Genomic DNA, 26,856 nt, shown 5'->3' with positions numbered 1-26,856 from the left:
TTTATTGAGACGATTGTTGTGACGTTCTGCTACATAATAAACTGAATTAAATTTAATTTAATAATTCCAGACAAACTAATCTGGTAAAAAAAAAAAAAAAAAAGCAAACCTATGACCTGCGATTTAAAGCTAGCACTTTACAACATCCTAACCGGATCATCTCTCTGATTAGTATGGCGGTGGCGGCATTATACTGTGGGGTTGTGCCTCTACTCTTTTGTTGGTTGGACTGTAACAAAATGGAAACGTAATGAAAATACTTCAAGCATAGTAACTGTAACATCCACAGAATAACTAACACACTGAATATTTCTTAGCCATTCTCAAAGATTTCTATGTTTCGTTCCTCTGACCTTTTATTGACTAAAGTATTTACCAACCTTTGCATGTGAAACTCTACTGAGATTCAGATTTTTTATTAATCTTTGGCTTTCCTGTTCCATCAGAGCCTACCCGTATCCTAAAGCAACCGGTTGACACGGTGGTCCAAAGAGGTCGATCTGTGACGTTCGAGTGTACAATAAAACACGACAAGGATCTCTTACCCACTTTGATTTGGCTTAAAGATGATGAGGAGCTTCCTGACGATGAACGGTTGGAGCTTTTTAAAATGCCTGTGTTCAATTCTTAAAATTCGTCAAATATCTGCAGTTGCACACAACTGAACGGACTTTTTATTTTAATTTAATTTTTGCAGATTCATTGTAGAGTCCAACAGCCTGTCTACTTCTGATGCGTCAGAGAGAGAATGGCTCAGAGACCATGGGGAGCTGCCTAACGATGACCGGTTGGAGCTTTTTTTAAAAGTTACCTGTATTTAGACAAAATATCAGAACTTGTACATAACTGAATGGAGTTTTTATTTATTGATTGCAGATTCATCGTAGAATTTAACAGCCTGTACATCACAGACGTGTCGGAGAGAGATGCAGGGCTGTACACATGCTACGTAAACACCACTCTGGACCAAGACTCGGTCACCGCTGAGCTGACTGTTGTCGGTATGAGACTCTAAGCTTAATATTACATTTAAAACATGAATGTTAAGAAAATGGCAGAGAGCTACGCCTGTAGGATAATTTGATTCAACAGTCAATTGTTAAGGACTAAGTGTGTCGGACAGAATTTAATCAGTGATCATGCTCTGTAGGTTGATGACCTTCTCTTAAGCAGCCTAATTATCATTCCTGTTTACTTATGGCTGATTTGACCACCAAACTTCTTATTTCAATGCCGCCCTCCAACCTCACAGAGACCACACCAGCTCCAGCTGTCATCCACGGTAAACCCGCAGCACGCACAAGCACCCAGACGTGCTTAGCTGGCATGCGTTTGTGTTGTTCGCTCTATGGTTTCAGTTCAATGCAGCATGCTTCGGCCCAGAAGAAGCCATTTGGATCGAACGGTCACAAAGTGTTGACTTTTTCTTTATTTACATCTACCAGTTTGAGTTGCTCCATTATTGTGTGTGTTTTTCCGATCTGCCATTTTTGCAGAATCAATCGCATTGACGCCGTTTGTCTGCCGGCGTAAACATTTGGGAAAGGAGGAGCAACTTCCTCTTGTTTTGATATCAAAGCTAATTTCAGAGCAGATATAGTCCCTGAGCGCTTCTTGTGATATTTCATCATTGCTCATTCTTTTGAAGCATGCGTTTCTTATCACTGCAACTTCACAATATGAGCATCTGTTCATTTTGTCTGATGAGCTCGAGATGAAGTGAATACTGAGCATCAGTCATTTCATCGCATGATGCAGCGTCTGCATGTGTTATCATCATCAGTGGACCAAGCAAAAGAAATACATAACAACATGCAAATAAATTGTCCTGCAACAGAGAGGCTTGCTTGGATAAAGCATCATGCCATAATCACCTGATTGTGTTGTTACTGTGAAATGTTCAAAATATAAATACATGTGTCTCTTCCTTTTGCTGTTTTTTTCTTCCAGGGCGACCCGATCCCCCCACAGACCTGGAGTTGACGGACCAGAAGAAGAGGAGCATTCAGCTTACTTGGATCCCTGGGGAGGAACATTACAGCCCCATTCAGGGTGTGTGTGAGCCTATGTCTTTATCAGTGATGTCAGTAACGCGTTACTGACGTCGGACCACTTTTTTCAGTAAGGAGTGATCTAACGCGCTGCTATTTCAAATCCAGTAGTCAGACTACAGATACTTATTGAAATCACTGTGCGTTACTATCTTCTTTTGTAATAAAGTTTTATTTCCTCTACGCGTCTTGGGGAGTCACCGCTGTTTCTATGCAACAGTTATCAGCAGCGACAGAAACATACCAAACTCCTTTTTTTCATAAACATCAGATAAATTTATAGGCTAAGTGTGGGTCAGATTTGCTAGTTATAAAGTAATAATGTTTTTAGTGTTTTGTTATTCACAAGTTTGTGTTACTGGTTGGATGAAGCCATTTTGCCTTGTTTTTTTGTTCCCTTTTTCTGTTTTTCTGAATAAGATAAAATATCTTTCACTGATTTATAACTAATTGTAAATTGAATTTTGTAAATAAAATAGAAAAAAAAAATATTAAATTGTACCAAATGGCTATCAATTAATATTCATCCCTTGGAGTCTGAAAAAAATCCCTTTCCCAAATCTCTTCACTGAACTGAACATAACAATCTTGTAATACACGGGTTGTTGTTTGACCTTCTTTACTGTGTTAAAATGCTCAGCATGTTGCAAACACTCATCTTTAATGAAAACCTTGCCAAAATCCACCGTTTAATTGCAGATTCAGTGTGTGCTTGGTGGCTTTTTGAGTTCAAGTGGCATGAGAGTATTAATCCCATTATGCAAATATGCGGCCAAGCGCGGTTAAAAAGTATAACATGATTGTCTTTTTGAAATGCAGAGTTTGTAATCCAGTATGAAGACTCGCTGCACCACCAAGGTCACTGGCATGACATTGCACGGGTTCCCGGGACCAAGACAACGGCTCATCTCAAGCTTTCACCATATGTCCACTACACATTCAGAGTGTTGGCCCGGAACGCTGTGGGTCTGAGCGAGCCTAGCAGCCCATCTCGAATGTATAAAACTGAGCCTGCAGGTACGGAGCCAGCTGTTATAAATGCTATTCAGTTTTGCACCAGAACATTAATAATTGAAACTGTGACAACAGGTTGCTTCCCCTAAACTTAGATGTTTGGGAAATGTTTCTGAGTACTTTCTTGGAATCTGAAATTACTTCCTGGGTTCTACTAGCTACTGTATTTTACCTTTTGTGGATTTGTTTACTAACTTAATTAACTTTTTGATAACTTGCCAGATACTTTACTCAAATATTGAGATTATTTTCTATAACAAAACATTTTTTCCCAGAATGTACATGTTTATCTAAAAAATTTACCAAATAATTTTTTAAAACTTTTATGAAACTTGCTGGTTACAGTTCAAGAGGCTCTAGGTTACTTTCTCAAGACCTACTAGGTCCATTCCCAGAACTCTGAAGTCTTTTTTTTCTGCTTAATACCATAAAACTTAGCTAGCAGGAAGTATAAGGAAAGTACCACATACACTCTGGAAAGTAAACTGATTTAGTAAAAGTTGTACTATGTATAATACATGAGTTCAGTTACAATTTAGTTCCTCTATTTCAAAAGTCTCCAAAATCAACAAATAGAGAAACTATTATTGTCAAAATAATAACAAAATAGCAGGTTAAATGTAAAATTGGCTCTTTTTTTCTGGAATTTGTTGATTTTTCTTTTATTCTGTCTTCAGCTCCTGACCAGAACCCAAAAAATGTCCGTGGATCTGGAAATAAACATAACAATCTTGTTATCACCTGGGAGGTAATCTCTATATGTTTAACCTTTTCTGAATTTGATCAGTTACAGATGTGTTATTGCAAAGAGTATCATAACCAGCATTTGTGCATCAGAGCTTAATTGGATTTTTGTTCGTACTTATTTACTTCAGTGTAATGTAGTGCAGTACACTTACAAAGAAGCAGCATCTAAAAAATATGCTATGTCTTAAATTTCTCTTTCTCCAGCCTCTGTCAGGCCTTCAGTCCAACGGTCCTGGGCTTTATTATAAAGTGAGTTGGAGGCAGAAGAGGCCAGGCAGCGACTGGATAACAGCCACTACCAACAACTCCATGTATACTGTATCTGAAATACCCACATTTAGTCCATTTGAGATAAAGGTTCAGGCTGTAAACAACCATGGAGATGGACCAGAGCCCGCTGTTGCCATCGGCTACTCAGGAGAAGATTGTGAGTCCACCTTAACCTTTTAAGGCCTTTAGGTTCTTACAAAAAAGACTCTTTGAGCCGGAGGCGATGTACTTGGTTGTATACACTGTAACATTTCACTCTGGCCTTTTGGTTGTAGCCTGTTCTAATGTTGCTAATGTTATGTATCTTTTTTAACTCTATAGTGCCAGCAGCACCTCCAGCAAATGTTCAGGCTACAGTGCTAAACAGCACCCTGGCTCGGATACGCTGGGACCCTGTGCCTCCTCATTTAATACGAGGGCAGATCCAAGGATACAAGGTACAGAATTTTAATAAGCATGTTGATTAATGAAAAGTAAATGGTAATTTACACATATTTGGGTGAAAGATGGGTGTGTAATTCTTCTCCTGTTGACAAATACATAGTTGTCCCAGTTGAAGCTTGAAAGTATAACAAGCATCTCACAAATGAAATATAAAGATACATGGAAAAATCTTATAAAAAACCTTATATTGTAGCAGCAACACTTTCAGTTCCCAAGGTCTCATCAATTGGCTAGTAAATACATTATTGCAAGGGGGCGTAAAAATGTTGAGTGGGAATGCAACATTTTTGTGAGGGAATGCAATGCAACATAGATAAATTGGTTTAAGTCCCCTTGGGGGCTTTGTAGTTAGAAAGCATACCTTAGTGTGATATTTGTGGACATAGGACAGATCTCGCTTATTATATTTTTTTATTCACTAGTCCATTAAGTTTTAACTTAAAAAAAAAAAGTATTTTGGATACAAAAATTACAGGAGTAACATCCTTGCTCAACATGTATGCACAAATGACATAGATGAAGCTTCTGCATTTGACACTGTTTGTTGCAGGTTCATTACTCGAGGGCACACAGCCTTCATAAACACAACCCCCATCACACAGAGAAGCGTGTGCTCACCTTTAGTGGGAACCACAGCCAAGGCCTGCTGCCCGGGTTGCACCCGTTCAGCCACTATTCTTTTTATGTGAGCGTCTTCAATAAGAAAGGAGAGGGTCCTAAAAGTGAAAAGCAGGAGTTTAGGACACCAGAAGGAGGTATGACATTTAAACTTTGAAACTCTAATATGTACATTTTTAAGTCTTATGAGAAAATGCCAAATGCATGACTATGCTAATGTTTTGCCTCCTGAATTTAAAGGAACAGAAAGGAGAGTTTAGTACCATCTAGTGGGGAATTACAAAATTGCATTTGTACAAGATGGTTGGAGAAATGTATTTATATTTATGTTAACCTTTTGCTATTCTGTCTGAAATAAACTGGACATAATCTCATTGCCTCTCTCCATTCATTGGTTTCTCTTACATTAATCAGATTTTCTGTCACTGACTTGTGTTCACTCATTGTTGATGCTTTTCTGCAGAGCCTGGGCCACCCGCCTCGCTGTCTGTCACAGACCCCAGCCTAGATTCACTAACCCTCGAATGGAGTCCTCCTCATGAACATAATGGGCACATCACTGGCTACAACCTGAGATATCAGCCAGGTGAGAAGTTTTGTTTTCCTTGACAGACAGCAAGCGAGATTTTAAATCTATGTTATGTGAACATCATCCTCTGTCATCTAGTGCATAGCCTTGTAAGCCATTCTTTTTCATGGCTTAATCAGTCATATAGGAGAAGCTTAAAGTAGCTTAACTGCATTTAAATGTTCTTACAATTACAACAACACAAGTTAACAAATCAACTCTGGTCACTCCCAACTTCTGTTTCTGAACCCTACTCCTCTGTTATCCAAATCTTTCCATTTTCACTTTTTTTATTATTGATACTCCATCTGCAACCCCTCACCCTCCTCCTATCGCTACACAACTTCCTGTTTTCCGACTTCCTTCTCCATCCCATCGTTGTCGTCATCCGTCCCTCACCCCTGTAGTCAATAACTCCAATGAACTTGGCCCAGAAGAGGAGCTGGCCCTGGCTGCCAATGAGACCTCAGTCACTTTGCAAAACCTCAAGTACAGCCCACGCTACAAGTTTTATTTGAATGCGAGAACAAGCGTTGGAGCGGGCCCAGCCATTTCTCAGGAAGCTGTCGTCAAGCAGGATGAAGGTAAGTCATCGAAGGCAGACAAGTGTAAAACATGGAGCGTGTGGTATTTAAGATGACTAATAGCTAGTAGCTACATTTCTAAATTCTTCTTGGATGTCCTTTAAACGAGACATCAAAAAGCATTAAAAATAATCCCTATTTACCCAAATCTATATATAGATCTATATATATATATATATATATATATATATATATATATATATATATATAGATCTATATAGATATATCTATATCTATATAGATAGATATAGATATATATAGATATCGGTCAAATAGAAACCTGCAGATACATCTCCTATGTAATTGTACTTATTGAAGATAAATATGTCTGCAAGTTTCGTAATCTGCAGTATCTTTAATCTGGAGCAGGGGAACTAAAAAAAGAAGCTGCATGTAAGGAATGTGATAACGCCCAGAAATTTCAGACCTTTGTTTTGAAGCATGTTACCATGGAAACGGTGATCAATTTAGAGGGGAATTGTAAATTACTTGGAGGCTATGCCCTGGAGCACAAACTAATTAGATTATAATTCATGAAATAAACATTGTGCGTTACTGAAAATATCGACTGAAACAAACACATTTGGAAAATGTTTCTAAAGGTCATCAATTATGTGAGATGAAAGACCATTTAGTCTCAGTCTGCTTTTGACACGTAAGCTCTTATTAATTCACAATCTCCTTCATGAAACAGTTGAATTCAGATAGTAATGTTTTCTAAATCAAGACTGGAAGAGTTTCCCGACATGATTTAATGGTAACTGCTTTGCTATAGAAGCTTGTGTCCTCTGTTGTGGGTACATTTAGTTTTAATATTTTTTCATTGTGAATGAGCTTTTGTTCTGTTGCTTGGCTTTTTGTATGACAGAAAATGTTAACTTGTTCAGGTTAAAGTCAATAGGCAAGACAGCAACAACTTGCAGAAAAAAACCTTCTTCTGAAATGTGGAAATGTTTGACTTTTGTCCTTAAAAATCTTGAACAGCTCAGCTAGAAGTAAAACATCTCAATTACAGTTGTGATCAGAAGTTTACATCTGCTCATTCTGGCCAGGAGTTTTAAGTTTATTTTGAGCTTTTAATGAGTTATTTGATGTTTTTCAAGAATTGCACAACAATGGTCTGTTATTAAGGAAATGCATGTTCCATTATTCTTTATAGCAAGAGTTGCAATTTATTTAAAATTTCTCCTTTACACAGGATCAGAATTGTACATATAGGGTTAAAAATATACACACATTTACCCAAATCTTTAAGTAAGGTGTGTTGAAGGTTGTCAATGCCATGGACCTTTAACCTCTGGTTTGGAAGAGTAATTGATTGCAGTTGGTGTTTTTCCTTGTTAGCGTAATATGGATTTGTTTGCAGTCATTTGACTAATGAGAGCTCAATATTTGTTATTGTACATCACCATAGACTGAGAAAGGCTGACCAGGAAACAAGTACATCAAGTAAAGTGGACACTTGCTTGACTTAAATTTGCAGCTGTCCAAATCGGCAAGTTAAATAACTTCTGCTGGAAAGTTTTATGGTCATATGGGAGTGTTTTGATACTGTGACACAATATATGTTTAGAAAAAATTTGATGTACATAGGTGGTTGACAACTAGGATTTAACTGGGTGACATTTACTTAATGCGCGGATCATGGATGTAAACATTTGATCACAGCTGTGCAAACGTTTTAGACGATTGGCTTTTTTTCATATACTGAAGATTTATATTGTACGTTCATATAAAATAATTACCTCAAAGATACAAGTGAACAGACCCTTCTCGACCTGTTGTCTCATCATATTTTGTTGGTTCAAAGAAACGTATCAACATCTAAGTATTTTACTTTAATTTTAGGTGTGTACATTGCACTTTTGGTTCTACTTGTTTCTATGTTTTTCTCCTTAGATTCAGTTTCACATTTATCCAATAAACCTCATGTTGATACCCTTGAATTGAAGATATTTCTCTGATACAAAAGTGACAAAAGCAGAGGGATGAGTGGTGAGCTTATTGAAGCTCACCCATTATTTTGTGTGTATTTGTTTCTTCAACCTGAAGCATCAAATGTAAGCTGATGTGTATATCTAGGTGGAGAACATACTGCATGCATGCTGCTTCTCTCTGAGGACTCCCGCCTTTTCTCTTCTCTGTTCTTTATCTACCTAAATGTTTGAGTTCACAGTCACATGGACAAAGATGCTGTTTGACATGTGTCTTTTCAGTTTCGCCTGATAAAACAGGATCAGACTTTATTAGAGTGGCATGCTGCTTTTCTTCTCCTTTGTTGTCTACAACTTTGACCCTCTTGTACTTTTTGCACGGCGGATGCTGGTTGTGCTTCCTGCTGCATGGCGAGGTTTTTCCTTGCATGCTAATGAACTCTGTGCTTTGTGGATAATGACTGTGTGTCTGCTGTGTCTCCCTGTTTTTGCTTTCTTTGCATGTGTATGACAGTGTTTGGGTGTGGGTCCATATTTTATCCTCTTGGTGTTGTTTGCAGGAGGCACCCAAACCTCTCATCCCGTTGCAGGGTTTCCTCCACGCCGTCCGATCCACAAGGGTACAGACTATGCTGAGATCTTAGTAAACTACATGTTGGATTAGATGATTAGAAGTTTGATTGTGAACTCCGTTTTTGATGGTTTATCGCCCCAGCCAGTGCTGTTCAGCACTTCCGTATGGGTCAAGACATGCATGTCAGAGAATTACAAGTGCATCTTCAAAAATGAGAAAACCATCAACAAGTTAAATCTATTTGAGCCATTTATTCCAAGTGAAACTCCTGTGTACAACTGGTATCAGACATTTACATGTTTTGTACATATTCCACACATTTTTTGGAGACTAAGATCAGGGATTAGTGATCGTCACTTTACACATTGACATTGTTGTCCTTAATTTAACGGACTGCTTAGGGCAGGGGTGTCAAACTCCAGTCCTCGAGGGCCGCAGTCCTGCAGTTTTTAGATGTGCCACAGGTACAAAACACTGGAATGAAATGGCTTAATTGCCTCCACCTTGAGTAGATCAGTTCTCCAGAGCCTTAATTATTCTATTCAGCTGTGCTGCAGCAGAGACGCATCTAAAAGTTGCAGGACTGCGGCCCTTCAGGCCTGGAGTTTGACACCCCTGGCTTAGGGTCATCAAACATGCATAATTCCAGCTGGCGTTTAATGTTTAACTTCCCAGGCAATGCGTTCCGATGCTGCCTAAATAATTGTACACGATATTCTCACCTCATGATGTCAAACATGTCGTTAAGTGAGCTACTCACTTCTGCAGCAAAATACTATGCAGTAAAGCTGCCACTCCAGTTTGGATTATGTTCTCAATCGATCAAGCTTCTCCATAATTGTTTTGTCTAACATTTCAACTTTAGTTGAATCACTTTGAGACATTTCTCCAGCAATGAAAAGTGCATGATCACAGTATTTTGACTGTGCACATGACATTTCTGTATTGATAACACCTTTTTATATGTCTTGTGTAATATTTAGATTTTCTAAGAATAAACATTTTTCATTAGCATGGATCAGTCTATGTTTAGTAAATCTATGCAACACATGAGTTTTGTTTTTTAACTCCATTGTGGAAGCAGACTTGTTGATGATGTTCTAATTTATTAAGATGCACTTATACAATCAGGACAAAGCAATTGATTGCCATTTGTTGGATTTCCCATTGCCCCACAGGCCAGCTCTGATGTTTGTCTTTTCTCTTGTGTGCTCAGCTCGGCCTGTGAGTCTTTTTGCGAATATTAGCTCCTCGGTTGAAGAAGATGGGGCCCTGATCAGTTGGGAGTACTGGGGCCCAGAGAAAAATGTTTATGTAGAGTACATTGCAGAAAACAGTAAGAAAAATCACCTCATTGATATTTCTCTCAGCTTCAGGCATGGGTGGCAAGAGACTCCTACTTCATTACTGGCTTCAGCAGGTGATTAAAAATATTGGCACTCATGTTAACGCTGGGTTCTGCCAGGGAAGACCCTGATTTAATAAATTAAGTTTCCCGTGATTGGATTCTGAATTGCTCAATGCTGGAATTGGCTGCAGTTCTCATTTCCAGTCATAACACTGACAGAATGTATGAGTAAAATCTGCCAAAAAGCAGCACTTCCTGTCATCTTTATACCCACAGAGGTTGACTAAAGTGCTTTCAATTGCTTATTTCTACCTGCGATGAGGTTAAAAGCTCTGTGGTATGACTCTCTCACGCCTATTGTTTCAATCATTCAGTTAGGAAATGTCATCATAATAATATCCACCTAATTCAAAAAACTCAACTCAGTGATCATCAGTCATGATACATTTCACTTTTAGCTCATTCCCACTTTTGCCTGTTTGGTGGCCCTGACAGCTCGTATGCAGGTAAACAGATAAAACTCTGCAACACTTCTGAGGCTTTCAGTGGACAGGTCAAAGTGACATTTCTATCTCAGCGACTGCAATAGCTGTGAAATCACTGCTCAGAGTGACATAGAAATAGGTCTTTTATTTTGTTATCTGAACATTAAGTGTTTTCTATAGTGGCTGTTTTTATGTTTCGGATCATAGGATTGCCACACCTTTTTTTTTTTTGTGGCTTGCAGAGGAGTGCAGAATAGCCTTAAAAGAACAGTAATAACAAAATACCTTTTGAGTCTAGAAGTGCTTTTGTAACCTACAAAAGAGCGTGAATACCTCTTGAACTTTTTAATATTTCGTCATAATGTGATACCTGTGGAGTGCAAGGAAAGTGAAAGGAAGTTTTGCACATTTTTCTAAAACTATGAATCTGAAAAGTATGGCCTCCCATTTTTATTCAGCTCCCTGAATAATAACTTTTTAAAACAACCTTTGGCTGTAAGTCATTTGTGGTATGTCTAACACCTTGGTAAGGTGCACATGCAATATTTGGACATTAGCAGTATAGTTAATTGTCAGTGAGATTGTATGCAGATTGTGCGAACGCCACTTTTCACACATTGCTGTGATTTTAATTGAATTCATGCCTGGATTGACTGGGTCATTTCAACAGATGATTGTGCTTAAAGCAGTCCATTGGACCTCCGGGTTGTTGCCTTATGGCCACTCTTCTCTCAGGTCTTTTGCCGTCTCCAATAGGTTTTCTCCCAGACAAACACAGCATGAGGCAGTCACCCCTATGTTTAGGATGATGTGCACCTTTTTCGGCCACACAAGGTATTTAGGATGTCGGCCAAAGATTAGGGTGAATTTCGGTGTCATCTGGCCAGAGCACCTTCTTCCACATGCTCGTTTTGCCTCTGATGTGGCTTTTCTATGAGTATTTCTAATTGCCACTGTGTACAGCTGTGATAACAAAAAAATGGCATATTGTGACAATTTGCTTCGATTCTGCAGTGTGTTGTCCAGAGGGGACTTGGGCGGTTTTGACCAAATTTTGGAGCAGAAAAACAAGACCAAATGATCATGGGTATTATGACAATTTATCATAAATGAAAGCAAATGAAAACCAGAATAATATGTTTGAATATTTTCTACGTGGCAGGCATCTTTACTGTTTATGTCTCCCTAGATTATTGTGTTTTTCTAATTAAAATATATTCTGAGCAACAAGCAGCTATTCTGAACCAAGCTGGTTTCCTTTTAGTTATTTTTAGGCAGCACTAATTGTCGACAGATTTATTTTTTTTTAGTATGCATGGGCTTGTTGAAGTGCATTGAGCTATCGGGGTCACCACAATAATTTATTCAAAGCCTAAATTGATTTTTTTTACCTCCTACTCCTGGAATATCTAAAATTGCCTGCAGAGTAAGGCCGTATAAGTAGTTCCCATCGTTTCACCATCTCCATGGACCATTGAAAGCTCTGTTCGCTCCCTCAAACATACCTCTCTCCGTCGACGTCCCTCCTGCAGGTGAAGGTGAAGAGGAGTGGCAAAAAGAGCTTGTGAACGGCTCTCAGAACGTTAAGCTGAAAGGTCTAAAGGTGGGCCTCTCCTATAGGGTGCGTGTGGTGGCTAAGGGTCACCACGAGCAGCCGCTCCACTCCGAGGAGCTGTTTGTCACGGTCCCAGGTGAGGCGCGTCCTGGGGTGTAGCCTCCGTCTTGACCTGGCCGAGTCAGGCCTCATAACGTCACGTGTGTAAAGTATCTAGTAGTTTGTACCATCCTACCATTGCAAAGTTGAGTTTGTTTTAGCTGAAATGTTGCTATTAGGGGTGTAACGAGATCTTGTGGTATTAAAACACCACAATCCTTCTCATAAAGTTGAAATCTTTTTTTTTTGCAAAGTACAACGTAGCCGTTTTATCAGACAGGAAGGTGGGTGCCTTAAACTTGACTACAATGAAGCCCAAAATTCTCCTGGCGGATTCAAGTGATCTTGTAATTTTACCTACATGTTATTTCTGACTAGAAGTAATATTAATGTTGAGCCAACCAGAGTCCTGACTTGACTCTGATAGAGAATCTTGTGGAGTCAGTTAAAGATTAGGGTGATGGTAAGGAAGCCGTCCAACCTCAAAGACAAAATAAATCCTCAGAATGAAAGTGGAAACATGTAAAAAAATCTTTCAACAATCATAAGACGGATTTGATGCCAGAATTAATCTATTCATTATTCAGAAGGGTTAACATAGTTTTCAAAATCCTAATTTTGCAAACCTTCCTACAGTGGCTTACTACTTCTACTTACTTTTTTTTTTTTATCAGAAAGAAACTTCTTGGTTGAGTGAGAGGGATTTTAAATTTAAATCTGCCTGACTTGTGAATAATTTTTGGTCTTAGCTGTTGGTTTGAGATTCGGAAGAACAGAAGTGCTTCTTGATTTGCTTTGCGTTGTTGAAGGAGTCAGATAATAAAGACCTCTCTGGGTGCCATACAGCTATTTGTAAAAAGAAAAAAAAGCCTCTGCATTTTAATTGTTTATCTGTCTTTCTTTTTCTGTAGCTGGCAGACAAAAGAAACAGTGATAGGACTGACAGAGTAACTATGAACTATTTTTAACATGATTCCAAATCTGAGTCTAGGTAAAAATTAGCTGCTGGCAACGCAGCTAATTGGAAATCTTAACTACCTATTTCAGCTTTTTGTTGTTTTCAAAATGCTTAATCTGAATACATTTTAGCCGAATTTATAATAATCTCCACAGAGATCTTTTATGATATGTGAAACTTTAGCTCGATTTGTAAAAACAAAAAAAATGTGCATTCTTAGGTTTACCAGAAGTTTTGACTAAAGTTTCTTCTTCTTTTCATTGCGAATCTCCTGAACTGGATGTATCGTTACACCCCTAGTTGCTGCAGTGTAACAAACATGCAGAGATATAATGTTTAACAGTTTGCATGACCTTTGGGTTTTACATTTTTGCCTTTTGGATATTAATCTCATTCTGTAGATAAAAAAAAAAAAAAAAAAAAAAAAACTAAAACTAAAAAACAAACAATATTCTAATATAGATTATTTTGAATATAGCATTATAATTTCCAACCTAGACTAGAAAAAAAACTTGTATGATGGTCAGTGATTGTAGCTGTGTGTGTTTGTGTGTGCAATTGTCACCAAATGTAAAATTATTTTTGCAACATTTCTAATGCAGTTCATCTCATTCTTAAATTAATACAGAAGATTTTCTGCTCATCTAACACAATTTGTAAAACGTGTTATCGTGGTTCACTCATGAACTGAAATGACTAACTAATGGCTATAACAGCTGCCAAAACAATGTAAGACCATTTCAGCACATCATTGGAGGGAGACTTTCCTCATCACTGAAAAGACTGTAGAAATATTGCATTTGCAAATATTGCATTATCTCTCCATCTCTGGCCAGCTGTGACGAGCCGACAGGTAGACATCGCCACTCAGGGATGGTTCATTGGCCTCATGTGCGCCATCGCCCTGCTCATCCTGATCCTTCTCATTATCTGCTTCATTCAGAGGAATAAAGGAGGAAAATACCCCGGTGAGTCACTTGCACAAAACAAACCCAATGCGCAGTGTTTTCAGCTATCTTTGGAAGCTGTCAGAAATAACTATTTTTTTTGCTCTCAAAATGTGGGATATTTCTACTGTTGTGTGAATGTCGGGTACTGTATAATATTACTGATTCCTTTTCTGTTAGGAAATTGTTTCACATTGGCACATTTTTCTAAATTTCACAACAACCATACAGCTAAAGAACATGACGCAAGTACAGAAGGGTTATTGCAAATATTGAGAAAGCCTACATTTCTTTGTTTGTGTCCCCAGTCAAAGAAAAGGAGGATGCACACACAGACCCGGAGTTCCAGCCAATGAAAGATGATGACTGTACTTTTGTGGAATACAGGTGAGAGAAAGTGCTCTTGCTGCTGGACCCTTCATGCCCCCAAAGTCCATTTTTATCCATCAGCCCCCTCGCCTTGTGCCCACGTCTGGCCCACTCCCTTCCTCTTCCCAGCCCTTGCAGCTGACAATAACCCATTCAAACCCACCAATGTCAGTCACAGCATCAAGAGGAAGGCAACCGGTTTGAGCTTCTGCCAAGATTCTTGATGGGCCGGCGATGTCTTGGAGGCGTCTCGTGTTGGACTGGTGTGTCTGCTGGACATCACATTGTGATGCCATGTAGGGATCAGGAATCGTCAGGTTTAATTGATTTCAAATGTTATTATGTCAAAGGTTTAGAAATGACTGTTACAAGAGATGAATAGTACAAGCAATCATTAACTCTCATCCCAACTAATAAGCTAATCACAAGCATTTTGTCGACAGTAAATATAGTGTTAACACTTGGCCTAACCTTCTGGATGTTCTCCAGCTGTGTTTATTAGCCTCCTTCATCTGGGCTGCATCTCCAATAGCATGCTGAAAGAAAAGACAAAAAAGAAGCACTTTAAATCTGTACATGTAACGTTTTTGAATATTGTTTTTTAAAAGTCAATTTATAAGATAGTCTTGATTTTATATTTTGTATTCTATTCCTTTTTGTATGTAGATATAAATATGTTTGATGGATTTTATGCATGGGTATTTCAACATTCTGCTCCAGGGAATAATATGTTGAATGAATTTATCGATTATACATAGATATAGTATATTGTATAAATGCATATGGATCCGATGTGGCATTTAAAGCATGTCTGAAGACTGAATAGGCTGTTTAATTGTGCTACTGACAGATTGACGCCCGGTTTTTAAATTGTATTACTTTTTAAGCCTAAAGTTGTTGGTTCTTCATCTCTTATTTATTAAATTCATAAAAAGATCAAAATCAGCAGTACTGGAGGCAATTTTTAAGTTGCTATCTTGATGACAAAGTTACATCAGTCTCTGAAACACGTCAAGATATTGTTATTTCTCTTTGAACTACACACAGTATGTCAGATTACCTTTACAACAACTGCTTGTGAGCATTATAATGTTCAGTAGAAAAAGTTGAGAAGACTCTTGCTCTGGTGTGAGTTCATTCAGCAAAAACTTGCATCCAAATAACTCCAGTAAGAAGAGGTAAATCAGGTGTGATGCTGTCTCAGAGCGGTATTTTGGAGACATAACAACCGGGCACATTGGTCAGACATTTAAAAGCAATGGGGAGTCCTGGCTCTATTTGGAGTGACTGCTTGTGACAACACTGGAACTGAAAAATCCAAAATGCAAGTGTTTGTATTAAACTTACAAACAGTTGCTTCATGGAAATGTTAGCATTATTGATCTGCTTTAATAAAAGTAAAACAGGACTGATAGTTATTTATGTTTTATGCTTTCAAGATGTCTAGGTTTTATGAAATAGAAATATAATCAAATATAACACCCACGCTCTATAATTTGTAGTGCCACCAGTACAAGATGGTTTTGAACCTTTTATTGCTAAAGAAAAATGCCAACAGTCCATTGTATCAATAGAGAAAGAGGAACACAACAATGGATGCAAACGAAAAGAGAGATTTATTGGACAAACCACGTTGCAAAGTAACATAGTGCCTTTGTTAGAGAACTTTTTCCTTTCGTCCTGTTTCGTTTTGTTCAGCGGGAACCTCACAAAATGTCAATAAAAGGCATAACCTAACTCACCCGAGCTGTTTTTGGTTGTAGAACAACTAATTTCTGTTTAGGACATAACTTTGTTCCTCACTAATGTGAAAACAGTGAACTCTCCTAAGTGCGTGTGTGCGTGTTGAGTAGTGAACCAGTGTGTAGGAATGTCTGTCTGTGTGGGATTTCAGTGAGATGTCCGGATTTGATCTCCGGGGTTGTGGGTCTCAGTGAAGGTAAGAGTGGTGATGGTGTCGGCGGGGGTTGTTTGAGGTCTGTGGAAGTCACTGTGGAGAAAAGCGCCTGGCGTCATCAATTTTAATATTCACTCATAAAGCCTTGATCATGCTCAGTGTAGCAAGTTTTCTTCAACAGTATGGGCTCCGCTCTGACACTCTGTAAATGTTTTATGCTTACAGATCATAATATGCTGTGTTAAATTTGAAGAACATCGCGGCATTATGATGGCTTTATGAACGCATCTCATTGACTTTCTGCTCATTTAACCAATGAACGTTTCTGATGATCTGATTTCCAAAGAAAGCTTTCTTTGCAGATGTTTCATACGTTGTGGCCGGGTTGGGGTTATTCTCATGCTCGCTTTGCAGGACGTGCATCTGAAGTCTTTGCTTTTCAAGTTTTATTCACCTCATCGTGCCGGAGCTTCTTGTTTTTCATCACAGGCTCTTGTCTTGGGATGGGGAATGCTCTCTTTGTCCCTCAGCACATTCACCACCTCACGTTTGGTTTCAAGGGGAATTTAGAAAGAGTGTGTCGGCTCGAGCTTTATTCCCTGTTGCCTGATAGAAACCAATCAATCATAGCTCCTGTTTTTTTTTTTTGTTTTGTCTTGTTTTTTTTTTTAGACGTGGAGCAAATCAAAATCAAAACTATATCCAAATTGCTGCTTATTTTTTTAAAACTTTTGGCTTTTCACTCCTCAGGTGTGAGTCACAATTGGTCGTTTCATGCTCCATCTAAAAAAAAAAAGTGATCACTAATCTTCTTGCATCTGCCACCTCATCTCACCTGTAACATTTGCATGTTATTTTCTCCTTTAGTGACAATGAGGACCATAAACTGGTAAAAGAGAGCCGCACGCCGTCTAACGGGACGGTTAAGAGAGACGACAGTGACGACAGCTTAGTTGACTACGGGGAAGGAGGAGACGGACAGTTCAACGAGGACGGCTCCTTTATTGGCCAGTATAGTGGAAAGAGTTCCAGCAGGGACAATGCTGAGGGCCCTGAGAGCTCAGGGGCCCCATCCCCGATTAATGCCATGAACTCCTTGAACTCTTTTGTGTAGCGGTGTGGTGTGCTTGCTGCATCCCGAAAATTGGCAGAATGTCCATTTAGCATGGAGATTTGGGTTTGGGGGTTTGGGGGTCTCACGACTCTGCATGGCTTCATAATCACACACCTCTGAGGCACAAGAAACATAGAAAGACTGATTTTTTTTTTTTTTTTTGGAAATCTTCCTGACAACGTTGGGCTTAGTAGCTGAATTGTATGATACTGATTTGACAATACATGCTTTTACTTTAAGACATATATTATTAATACTTTGACATTAACTCATATTGCATCTTTCAATAGGTCTCACATGAGCAATGCAGTGCTTTTCTGAAATACATACAGTATATTATGTTGGTTTTGACATTTTTATTTTTTTTCACTGAAACAGTGTTAAATGTCAACAGTAAGCAGCTAACGTGCATATTTCCAACGGAGAACAGGACGTTGTCGTGACATAGTGCGCTGATATAATGCATGTGCTGCAATAATTCGGTTTCCAGATGCATTTACAATCCCACTGGCAGGACATGCACACCTGCTGGGTGATATAACCAAATCATACGAAGGGTGCAGTTCATTGCAAAAGTATTCAGATCCCCCAGTTAACAATGTCAAACTTGTGTGTATTTTATTGGGATTTTATGTAACACACAAACTGGTACGTGTGTGTGTGTGTGTGTACACATCGTTGATAGGGACACGTTCATGACTTTCTCACTTTTTTTTTTTGCAATTTTGAGTCAGTGCTTGTTTGGATCACCTTAGAATCATCCGCAAGTATTTTGGAGCAAGTCTGTATTAGAGGAAACTCAGATTAAATTGAGAACATCAATTCGTAAGGTCTGGATATAGTTCTTTATTTGGATCCATCTTCCATCAGCTTCACTGTTCGTACAGTATGATAATGCCAATAACAGTACCAGAGCTATGGATCTCTGGGATTCCTTTAGAGTTTGTATGTCCCTCTTGGCTTTTTTTCTGATCAGTAGCTGCCTTGCCTACATTGTAGATAGATTTTGTTTGTTTTCAAGTGATGTATTGAACAGTTCTCCAGGAAATGTTCGAAGCTTTGGATACTGTTTTCCGACCTAACCGTGCTTTAAGCTTCTCCATGCCTTTATCCCAGGCCTTCCTGCTTTGTTCCTTGTATTTTATGATCCTGTTTGTTCATTAACGTTCTCTAGAAAACATGCAAACAGTTAGATTTGTACAGAAATTAAATCTTACTGAGATTTGGTGACGTGTAAAAGTCATACTGGTTTTTAACTGAGAGCAAATGAACGCCACAGCCTTTTCCGTCAACTTCTCAATGATGCACAGCTGTATGTTGATATATCGTAAAATCTCCATAAAATATACTCAGGTCTGTGATTATAAAATGAGAAGCAGCTCAAGGGGGCTGAATACTTTTTCAAGTTGGGTGCTGACAGGTCCTCCTTTGTCACCTCTTTAATCTGCACCTGCAAATGTAGATGTTGAAATGCAGCTTTGGATGTGTCATGCCATCTTCATATATTTTTTCCCCCCCTGCATGTGACCTCCTGTTTTTTTTTAGCCCAATTTGAAGATCAGACGTCAACGCTGAAGGTCCAGCAGCTTGGAGGGGTTCCTTCAGCAGGTAGTGCCTTTCTAAAGCAGAGACTCAGTTCTGAAGACTCTCATTGGAGTTTAATTACTACAGTGAAGACAATAATGGGATTTGTAAGAGTCAGGTCCAAGGAAAAAAATATGACACGTCATAAATTCACTCCTAATGATGCTTTGATATGCAGCTTTCTTTCTTTATTGGGATTGGATCGAAACATTGTTAAAGCTTCTTGTGGTGCATCAGAGATGCTATTGATTGTATTTCTTCAATGTTTAAATGTACATGGATTTGTGTTATGGTGTGTGTGAGTGTTTGTGGATGCCTGACATTCAGTTTCATTGAGGCAAGCGTTGTTCAAATGTACTAACTACACTTGAGGGCCTTTGGATGGAATCAAGATTTTCCTTTTCTTAACTTGCATCAAGTTTTATTTTTAAAACATTTAGTTGATGTGTATTTTGACGACTGTGTAAATACATGAATTGATTGTACAGGCACAAGCAGATTTTGAGTGGCAATATTGTGCATGATGTGGTTTTATTTGTTACTTTGACTATAATAAATATAGACAACTATAGACTTGTAGAGAATATATATATACAGCCTCAAATGTTTCATTTTTTTATTATTATTATTGTTTCTGTGCAACTTGTAAATTGTAATTAACTAATGGGACAGAAATTTTCTTATGAATAACGTGTTGTTTTTTTTGTTCTAATACTCATGGCATCATAATGCACTGGCTGATATTCTGATTTAAACTGGTTGTAATGGTTTCTATTGTACTCCTGTAGGAATTGATTCACTTTGTTTTCAAGTATCTCAGATGTTTTGTATTTTAGAGCCAGATTTGTACTAACAAATGATTTCATTTCAGCTATTTAAGTTTTTATTCTCTCTATTGCTGGTTTGACTTTCAGTCTACAGGAAATATGATGCATAAATAAATCATCTGCTTTAAATTGTCCGACTGAAACTTCCTTGAGTGAAGTGAACAACTTCAATCGGTCTAGAGACACAAATTATATCCATAAATAATCCATTCTGTAAAAACATGATTTTGCTCTATTTATTACTACCACAGAAACCGCTTAGTTGGCGATAGCTATAAAGAAAGTATATAATAATCTAACAACTTTGCAGCCTGGCAATAGCAGATTTATTTTAGAATCATAATGTGTTTTTGTTCATAAGAACCCAGAAATGTTGGCAAGTATCATTACTCACAACTACTACAGCAGAGAACTTGTTGAGCTTTAAAAATATCAATTATACAGCCAAGAATAAATTTTTTGGAACCTTTCTATGACAGCATAAAAACCCACCTATCTCTGAAATAACTTCAAACAGGTTTAGGCAACTATGATTGTTCTTTTTAAGTGCTGTTGATCATTGATTCACTTGAATTGTGGATTTAAAAAAGATGGACGTTTTTGGCAACATATTTTGCAGCAATCCTTGCCAACAAGTGATTTCTTCACTTTTTTTTTACATTTGTTAGCAGCTAATCAGCTTTTCCTGATCAAAGGGTCTCAAAGATAAAATTTTTAAATCTTTCCATAAAGTTTTCCTGGCTCATCAGATCAAATAAATAAATAAATCTTTACAGAATTACAACTTTTAAAGCTGCAGTATGTATGGTAACTCTCATAAAAACATTATTATTATTATTATTATTATTTTTTTTTTTTTGCGTATTTGTTAAAACTGTCACCATGGTCTGTGAAAGGATTGACCTCCTCCACATCCTCCCAGTGCTGCTACACATCGCTCCTGGTCAAAAACCACCAATCAGAGCCAGGACGCCATTGCCCCTCCTTGGAAAGACTCCACTGAAGACCAAGAACGACCCGTAAGACGAGTTGTTTGCTCCGAGTCGGTCACCAAGCGGGCATGATGTTCACTAACTGAGGGCAAAATGTTCCCTTGCTTCCTAATTCATTTCACCAACTAACAGGCAACACGATGAAGAGATGATGTGTTATTCACTTCCCCTGTCAGTGGTCATCATGTTACATCTGGTGGGTGCTTATGGTACTTCAGGGCTCCTCTTTCTTCTGCTTTCTCTGATCCATGTTGAGTGCAGTGCACGCACTGGTCGCAAACTACACGGCAGCAATGTTTGTGTTCTCTTCAAACGAGCTGATAAAACACTTGTACACACATGAGACACCAATTAAGTTTCAGCACTTGGTTGGACGCCGGGCTGTAATGCAGGGATCAATCGTGTCCTTTAGAGGAGCCGCCAACAAGACTGCCCATCGTCTTTTGAGCAGACTTTCGTTAAATAAACATCGTGTCATCTTTTATCGTATTTCGATTCGTCTGCTCTGTTGCATGCTAAAGAGATGCAGGATAGCTCTGGAGATGCGTTTTAATCTGGACCACTTTTCAGGAGAAAAAGGCGACTTATTCAAGTGAACAGCAGAGGAGACGATATTTTTCTTCATGTCTGTATGTGAAGGAAATAATTTTGTCATCCACTGTAGAAAAGCCAAATAAATCACCTGCTTTTTGTCCACGCTAGCGCTGATAAGTCTTGTCCCCTTCTAGGAGTAATTGAAGCGCCTTCCGACACAGAACATTTAAAACTGGATGCTTCAAACGTACCCACATGAGCATAATACATCTTCTCTAGATGAAAGAACTTGGAGCATTTGTAAATATGGATGACTGCCTCTGCCTCAGCGTGAGAAGGCTTTATGGAACATGGCAGTCGGGGCTCCATCTTTGTGGCGCTTGCTTGTGGCTCTTCGACCTGCATTACAGTCACATTGTCAAAGTAATGCGGAGAGAACGGGCTGCCATCTGTTGCATTGTCACACAGCCGATGGTGTCAGGAAGCAAAGAAGTCTGTTGCATTAAATACCCTGTGGCAGCGGGGTAACGTCTGTCTGAACATTTACTGACTGGAATCACATTTTTGCTTACAACACCAAAAGTGTTCATACCGCATCTTTGCAGCACACAATCAATCTTCGACTAATTTCATTGGGAGTTTATTGTGCTAACTGAGAATCTCTGACAAGACACGGAAGCTGATGTTCGCAGTAATTCTCTCCATTCAGTCTAAGTGAGCTTCAGCTATTTTATAAAGAAGAATAACCCTTTAAGGATCCCACACTGCAAAAAGTTGCATCAAATAAAACATAAAAAAAAAATACAACTGGGTAAAATACAATCCAAGTTTGATGTAGAAACATGATTGAACGCAAGAAACAGCAATAGAACAAAACCAACAAGTGCAGAGTCAACCTATTTGCGAGGCACTGTGAACAATTAACCCATATACTTTTCCAATGTAGGAAAATCTTTCAGCTTATGCAACAGTATATTGTATTTGACTGACCGCATCTCTTGACTTTACTGCCATCTAGTGAAACGGCAGCTGGACCGATCATCAGGCTTTTGAAGTCTCGATGCTGCTTGATGCAAAACAAAAGTAGATCAAGTAGAAAATATTACAATAATTCCATAATAAACATTGCCATGCGGATTTTAGTGTGTGCATGCTCTAAAACAGTGTTTCCCAATTCCAGTCCTCGGGGCCCCCCTGCCTGCATGTTTTAGGTGTTTCCCTTCTGCCACACACCTGGATTGAATCTTTGGGTGATTAACAGGCTCCTGCAGTACTTGGTGGCTGCAGAAGATGTCATGCAATCATTTTGAATCAGCCTGTTCTGGTATAGAGGCACATCTAAAACATGCAGGCAGGGGGGGCCCCGAGGACTGGAATTGGGAAACACTGCTCTAAAATATAACACAATATGCACAGTGTTTGTATAACGAGTTTGCTGGCGTTTGGGTTTCTCTCCCTGCGGGTCATTCTCAGTTCTCAGTGGCGTTGGCCTTCCCTCTCAGGCTTTTCTATTTATTTCCAAAGCAGCAAAAGGCCATTTATCTGTCAGTTGTTGATCATTGCCACCCAACAAGCAGCTGCCCCATTGCCCTTCTGAACTCTACCCCACCCCCCCACCCGGCCGACCCCCACCAGCCACCTCCTCCATCCTCTCTCACTCGCCGGTGAATTCATCCTGCACCGACCGAACGTCTGCCACGGCGTCCATTAACCGCTCCCAACTCCTCCGCGTCCTGCTCTTTGATTTACTGCCGGGATGGAAAGGCCCGCTCTGAATTGATCCGCAGCTGCTTTTAAGCCACCTTATGCAGCGGAGGAAGAAGAAGCTTGTTGTGACTTTCATGCAAAAAACAATGCAGGATGAAAAAACAAATAAAAAATTCTGACAATTAAAGTGTGAGTTAAAGATGCAAAAACAGGTATTAAAGAATTTTTTTATGATTAATTTGGAGTGTAAATGTGTGCTGAGCTGCAGGGAATTTATACTTGAATGCACCCAGATAAGCTCTGGTGTCTATTTTTATGTAAATTTGACCTATTCTTGTGCTGTGGAAGCTTGGGAAGATAATTGTTTATGATTACTCAGTGACATTTCCATACGGCGGGCGAATGGTTTGCACACACAAACCAGTTGGCGATGACATATGATGCCACAAACATACATGGTTTTATTTCATTTTGGCCAAATAAAATGCCTCCAATCCCCTTGACCTTTACAGTTTTAATCAGTGGAGTTCAGACTTTCTTCTATGTGGCATATTAGACACAAGATATATATATAATATATATAATTATATATATATATAATTTTTTTTCAAAATTAAAAAGGCTATTCTGGATATCGTTTTCATTTGCTGCACTTGCTGTATTTATCCAATTATATGAAAAGTTGCTGGATATTTGTTGTCATTTTAATCATGAAGTCAGAATAAAATCAAAAAGTGCAAAAAAAAAAAAAAAAAAAAAGCAAAAACACAAAAACAGTTTTTGCCAGTGGAAATCTGGTGCGGGTGATTTAGCACTTGTATTGTGGTTGGGGCCCAGAAAATGAGTATTTCAAAGCTGCATTTGGACCCGGAGCGTCAGTTTGAACAGTTCTAGTCAGACTGAAAGGCTGAAGCTACTTTTTACCTAAACCAAGGATTGGGAATTTTACCAATATACCAATTTACAGATATCAAGACAGCTAAGCTAAAACTGGTCTAACAAAAAACCGAGAACTTTGAAATGACCTGCGGGAAGGAAAGTTGAACATAGAAAGATGAAATAATGATGCAAATAATCAAAGCGTGTTCACTTCAGTTTCAATATTAGACGTTTTTTTTGTTGTTTTTTTTCGCACAAGAATGTTGGACACATTCACAGAAGTGGTTCGTGTTCCAGAACAAGAACAGAACAGAGAATCCAGCGGTGAAGACAAAGAAACAAAACAGGAATTTGATTAGTTGGTGAAACAGGTGAGTGGCGTAAAGAAGATGAGGAAACACAGGATAGGATTCAGTGGGCTGGACTGCTGGAGCAAAGGGCTGAGGATCCAAAAGAAGAAACTGCCAGGATCTCGGGTTGTTTTGTTTGACTTAATTGTAGTTTTGCTAATATTTGATCTTAGTTTCAGGTTTTGATTGTATTCGTCTAGTTTCCGTTTAATTTATTTATTATTTTTAGTTATTCTTTGGTAGTCTAGTACCAATTTTAGTACCTATTTTTCTTCAGTCTAGTTAATCTTTGGAGTTAGATTTATTTCCGTTCCCTTGTGTACTCTCCCTCGCCCCCGGTGCCACTCTCTCTCCTCACTCTGCTCCTTCCACTCACACCTGCAGCCTGTTAGCTCATCAGCCTCAATCTTTTGTTCCAGCAATCAGTACTTAAGCTCCTCTCTTTCAGTCTCTGCTTGTTGGTTCCTTCTGTTTCTCCTTATTTCTCCTCATGTCTCTGTTCCCTTGCCTTTGGATTGATCTTTTTTTTATGTATTTATTTTTGCACCGGACTTTTGTGGATTTTGTTCTTCAACTCTAAATTCCCATGTTCTGCATTTAGATCCTCCGTCAATCTAACAACAACAACAACAAAAAAAAAAAAAATCGGGACAGAAACAGGCCTGACAATAATCAATAAAAATGAATGCAAATACTCGAAGAGTGTAACACTAAGAAAACAAAAGGGAACAAAGCAAAAGAAAGAAACAACGAATAGCACTATTGAAACTAATAAAAAAGAAAACCAAGACATCGTCACTGAATGGACACCATAGTACTGCTGGGGGAGAATTTATTTCTTTTATAGGGAGTTTATGATTTTTCTTACTAGTGTTTCCATTAACCTGAGTACCCTATGTCTCCTCAGGAGGTCAATATGTTCATATGAAGGCTTTCTGCATTCTTAATGCAACCCCCCCTCCCACTGCTGTAGAGTTTGAGTTGATGGGTGGGGGGTTTATACCTTTTTGCATGAGGCCCATGAAGATTACTGGGGCTAAATCACATTTACTCTTCCTCCCTCCTTCACGCCCGTGCCTCCATGTCCCTCCTCCTCCTCATCCTTTGCTGCCAGACAGATACATGACAGCCACCTATTCTTTTCCCTCAAACAGCAGGGTGTTTGCTGTTCCTCTTATCCACCCCAGAGACCGACCTTGTAACAATGTTTTTTTTTTTTTTGTTTTTTTTTTTTTAAATCAGCCGGATCCATCTCTATTTGCACTGCCTAGAAGGAAGGGGGAACAAAAGTGTTGTATCTGGGTTATTTGAGATGCATTCAATTCTCAGATAAACATAATATCCTTTTGGGCTGCACGTTACACCGCTCGTTTTATGATTCCACGAATTTGCTTTTTTTTTTTTCTCATGAGCCCCTCTGGGCTTCTTTTCTTCTTCTTCTCCTTTTGCAGTAACAACAGTTTCTGTCTCAGAGGACAAAAACAAAAGTCAGAATAATACCTTCTAAGGAACAAAGCTGTCACTCCCGCCTTGAAACCAGGCTGTAGCCCCAATGTAAAGTCAGCTTTGGATCACATTAAGCAGAACTTTTGCAACACCACTCCCCGCCCTTCCAACGCAAACCACACCAAAATTCATCCTATAAAGTTAAGTCCTTCAATTAATTCCACTCCGGCTCCGTCTGAAAGACTCTTGAATTATTTATGGGGGCGGGCGTCTGCCGGAGCAGATTATGATTTGGCTGTTTGGTGTTTACATCCAAGATTCGAATCTAATCCCGGGGGATTGAGGTGGTTCCATGTTTGGTCTGATGCACACACAAGGCCTTGTAATTAGTAAGAGGCGCCCTTTTGATATCCATCACATGAAAAGCAGAGCCTCGGCTAATAACGCACACTTGTTTCTCATCGACAACCGATGACGGGGAGACACGCAGATCAATTTATTTGTCTGGGGTTGAAAATAGTTGGAAACCTTAAACCGTGTTGCTGATTCACCAACTCAGGGGAGGAAGGGGGGATTTAGATTGAGACATCTCTGAATATATAGCTGGGCAAATATTGGTACCCAAACTGTTCACAATTTGTCAGAAAGCAGGCACAGATGTCAAATGTGCTTTATTTGGATTTGATGAGCCAACACAAAAAGTTCATATATATGAGGTGACAGAAAAGTTATAGATTTTTTTTATTAATTTATTTGTTTTATTTATTTATTTATTTTTTTTACATTTCTTGCAAGTAAAAACCTAAAACTTTAGCAGGCGATCATTCCAACCTACTAAAAGCCAGGTAGGGATTACATCAGATATGCAATAAACAAAAGAAAAAAAAGAAAAGATTTTCTTAGTCACATCCCACCAAAATCTACCCTTTTGTTGACTTATATGCAAAAACAAGTGTGTCAC

The 26,856-nt window shown here is 38.8% G+C and overlaps 1 protein-coding gene across 18 annotated transcripts in view; it reads left to right on the top strand.

Annotated features, from left to right (window-relative positions):
- LOC122835327 (neuronal cell adhesion molecule-like) overlaps positions 1 to 20,116 on the top strand; it is a 91,320-nt gene extending 71,204 nt beyond the window's left edge. For 3 of the 18 annotated variants that reach the window (XM_044124299.1, XM_044124303.1, XM_044124301.1), the window contains 18 exons: positions 447 to 594; positions 698 to 787; positions 877 to 1,001; positions 1,253 to 1,282; positions 1,951 to 2,052; positions 2,871 to 3,068; positions 3,743 to 3,813; positions 4,017 to 4,239; positions 4,404 to 4,519; positions 5,077 to 5,281; positions 5,608 to 5,730; positions 6,120 to 6,296; positions 8,791 to 8,850; positions 10,021 to 10,224; positions 12,170 to 12,328; positions 14,086 to 14,217; positions 14,505 to 14,583; positions 17,330 to 20,116. In XM_044124299.1, the coding sequence (XP_043980234.1) occupies positions 447 to 594; positions 698 to 787; positions 877 to 1,001; positions 1,253 to 1,282; positions 1,951 to 2,052; positions 2,871 to 3,068; positions 3,743 to 3,813; positions 4,017 to 4,239; positions 4,404 to 4,519; positions 5,077 to 5,281; positions 5,608 to 5,730; positions 6,120 to 6,296; positions 8,791 to 8,850; positions 10,021 to 10,224; positions 12,170 to 12,328; positions 14,086 to 14,217; positions 14,505 to 14,583; positions 17,330 to 17,576 (2,489 nt within the window). In that variant the 3' untranslated portion in view covers positions 17,577 to 20,116. The remainder of the gene's footprint in view (positions 1 to 446; positions 595 to 697; positions 788 to 876; positions 1,002 to 1,252; positions 1,283 to 1,950; positions 2,053 to 2,870; positions 3,069 to 3,742; positions 3,814 to 4,016; positions 4,240 to 4,403; positions 4,520 to 5,076; positions 5,282 to 5,607; positions 5,731 to 6,119; positions 6,297 to 8,790; positions 8,851 to 10,020; positions 10,225 to 12,169; positions 12,329 to 14,085; positions 14,218 to 14,504; positions 14,584 to 17,329) is intronic. The other 15 variants (XM_044124314.1, XM_044124318.1, XM_044124311.1 and 12 more) reach the window with 11 other exon arrangements.
- Positions 20,117 to 26,856: the final 6,740 nt, after the last annotated feature.

The sequence above is a fragment of the Gambusia affinis genome, linkage group LG08 (assembly GCF_019740435.1).
Source record: "Gambusia affinis linkage group LG08, SWU_Gaff_1.0, whole genome shotgun sequence".
NCBI lineage: Eukaryota > Metazoa > Chordata > Actinopteri > Cyprinodontiformes > Poeciliidae > Gambusia > Gambusia affinis.
The sequence above is the reverse complement of the archived record's forward strand: the minus strand, read 5'-3'. Positions and strand labels throughout refer to the sequence as shown.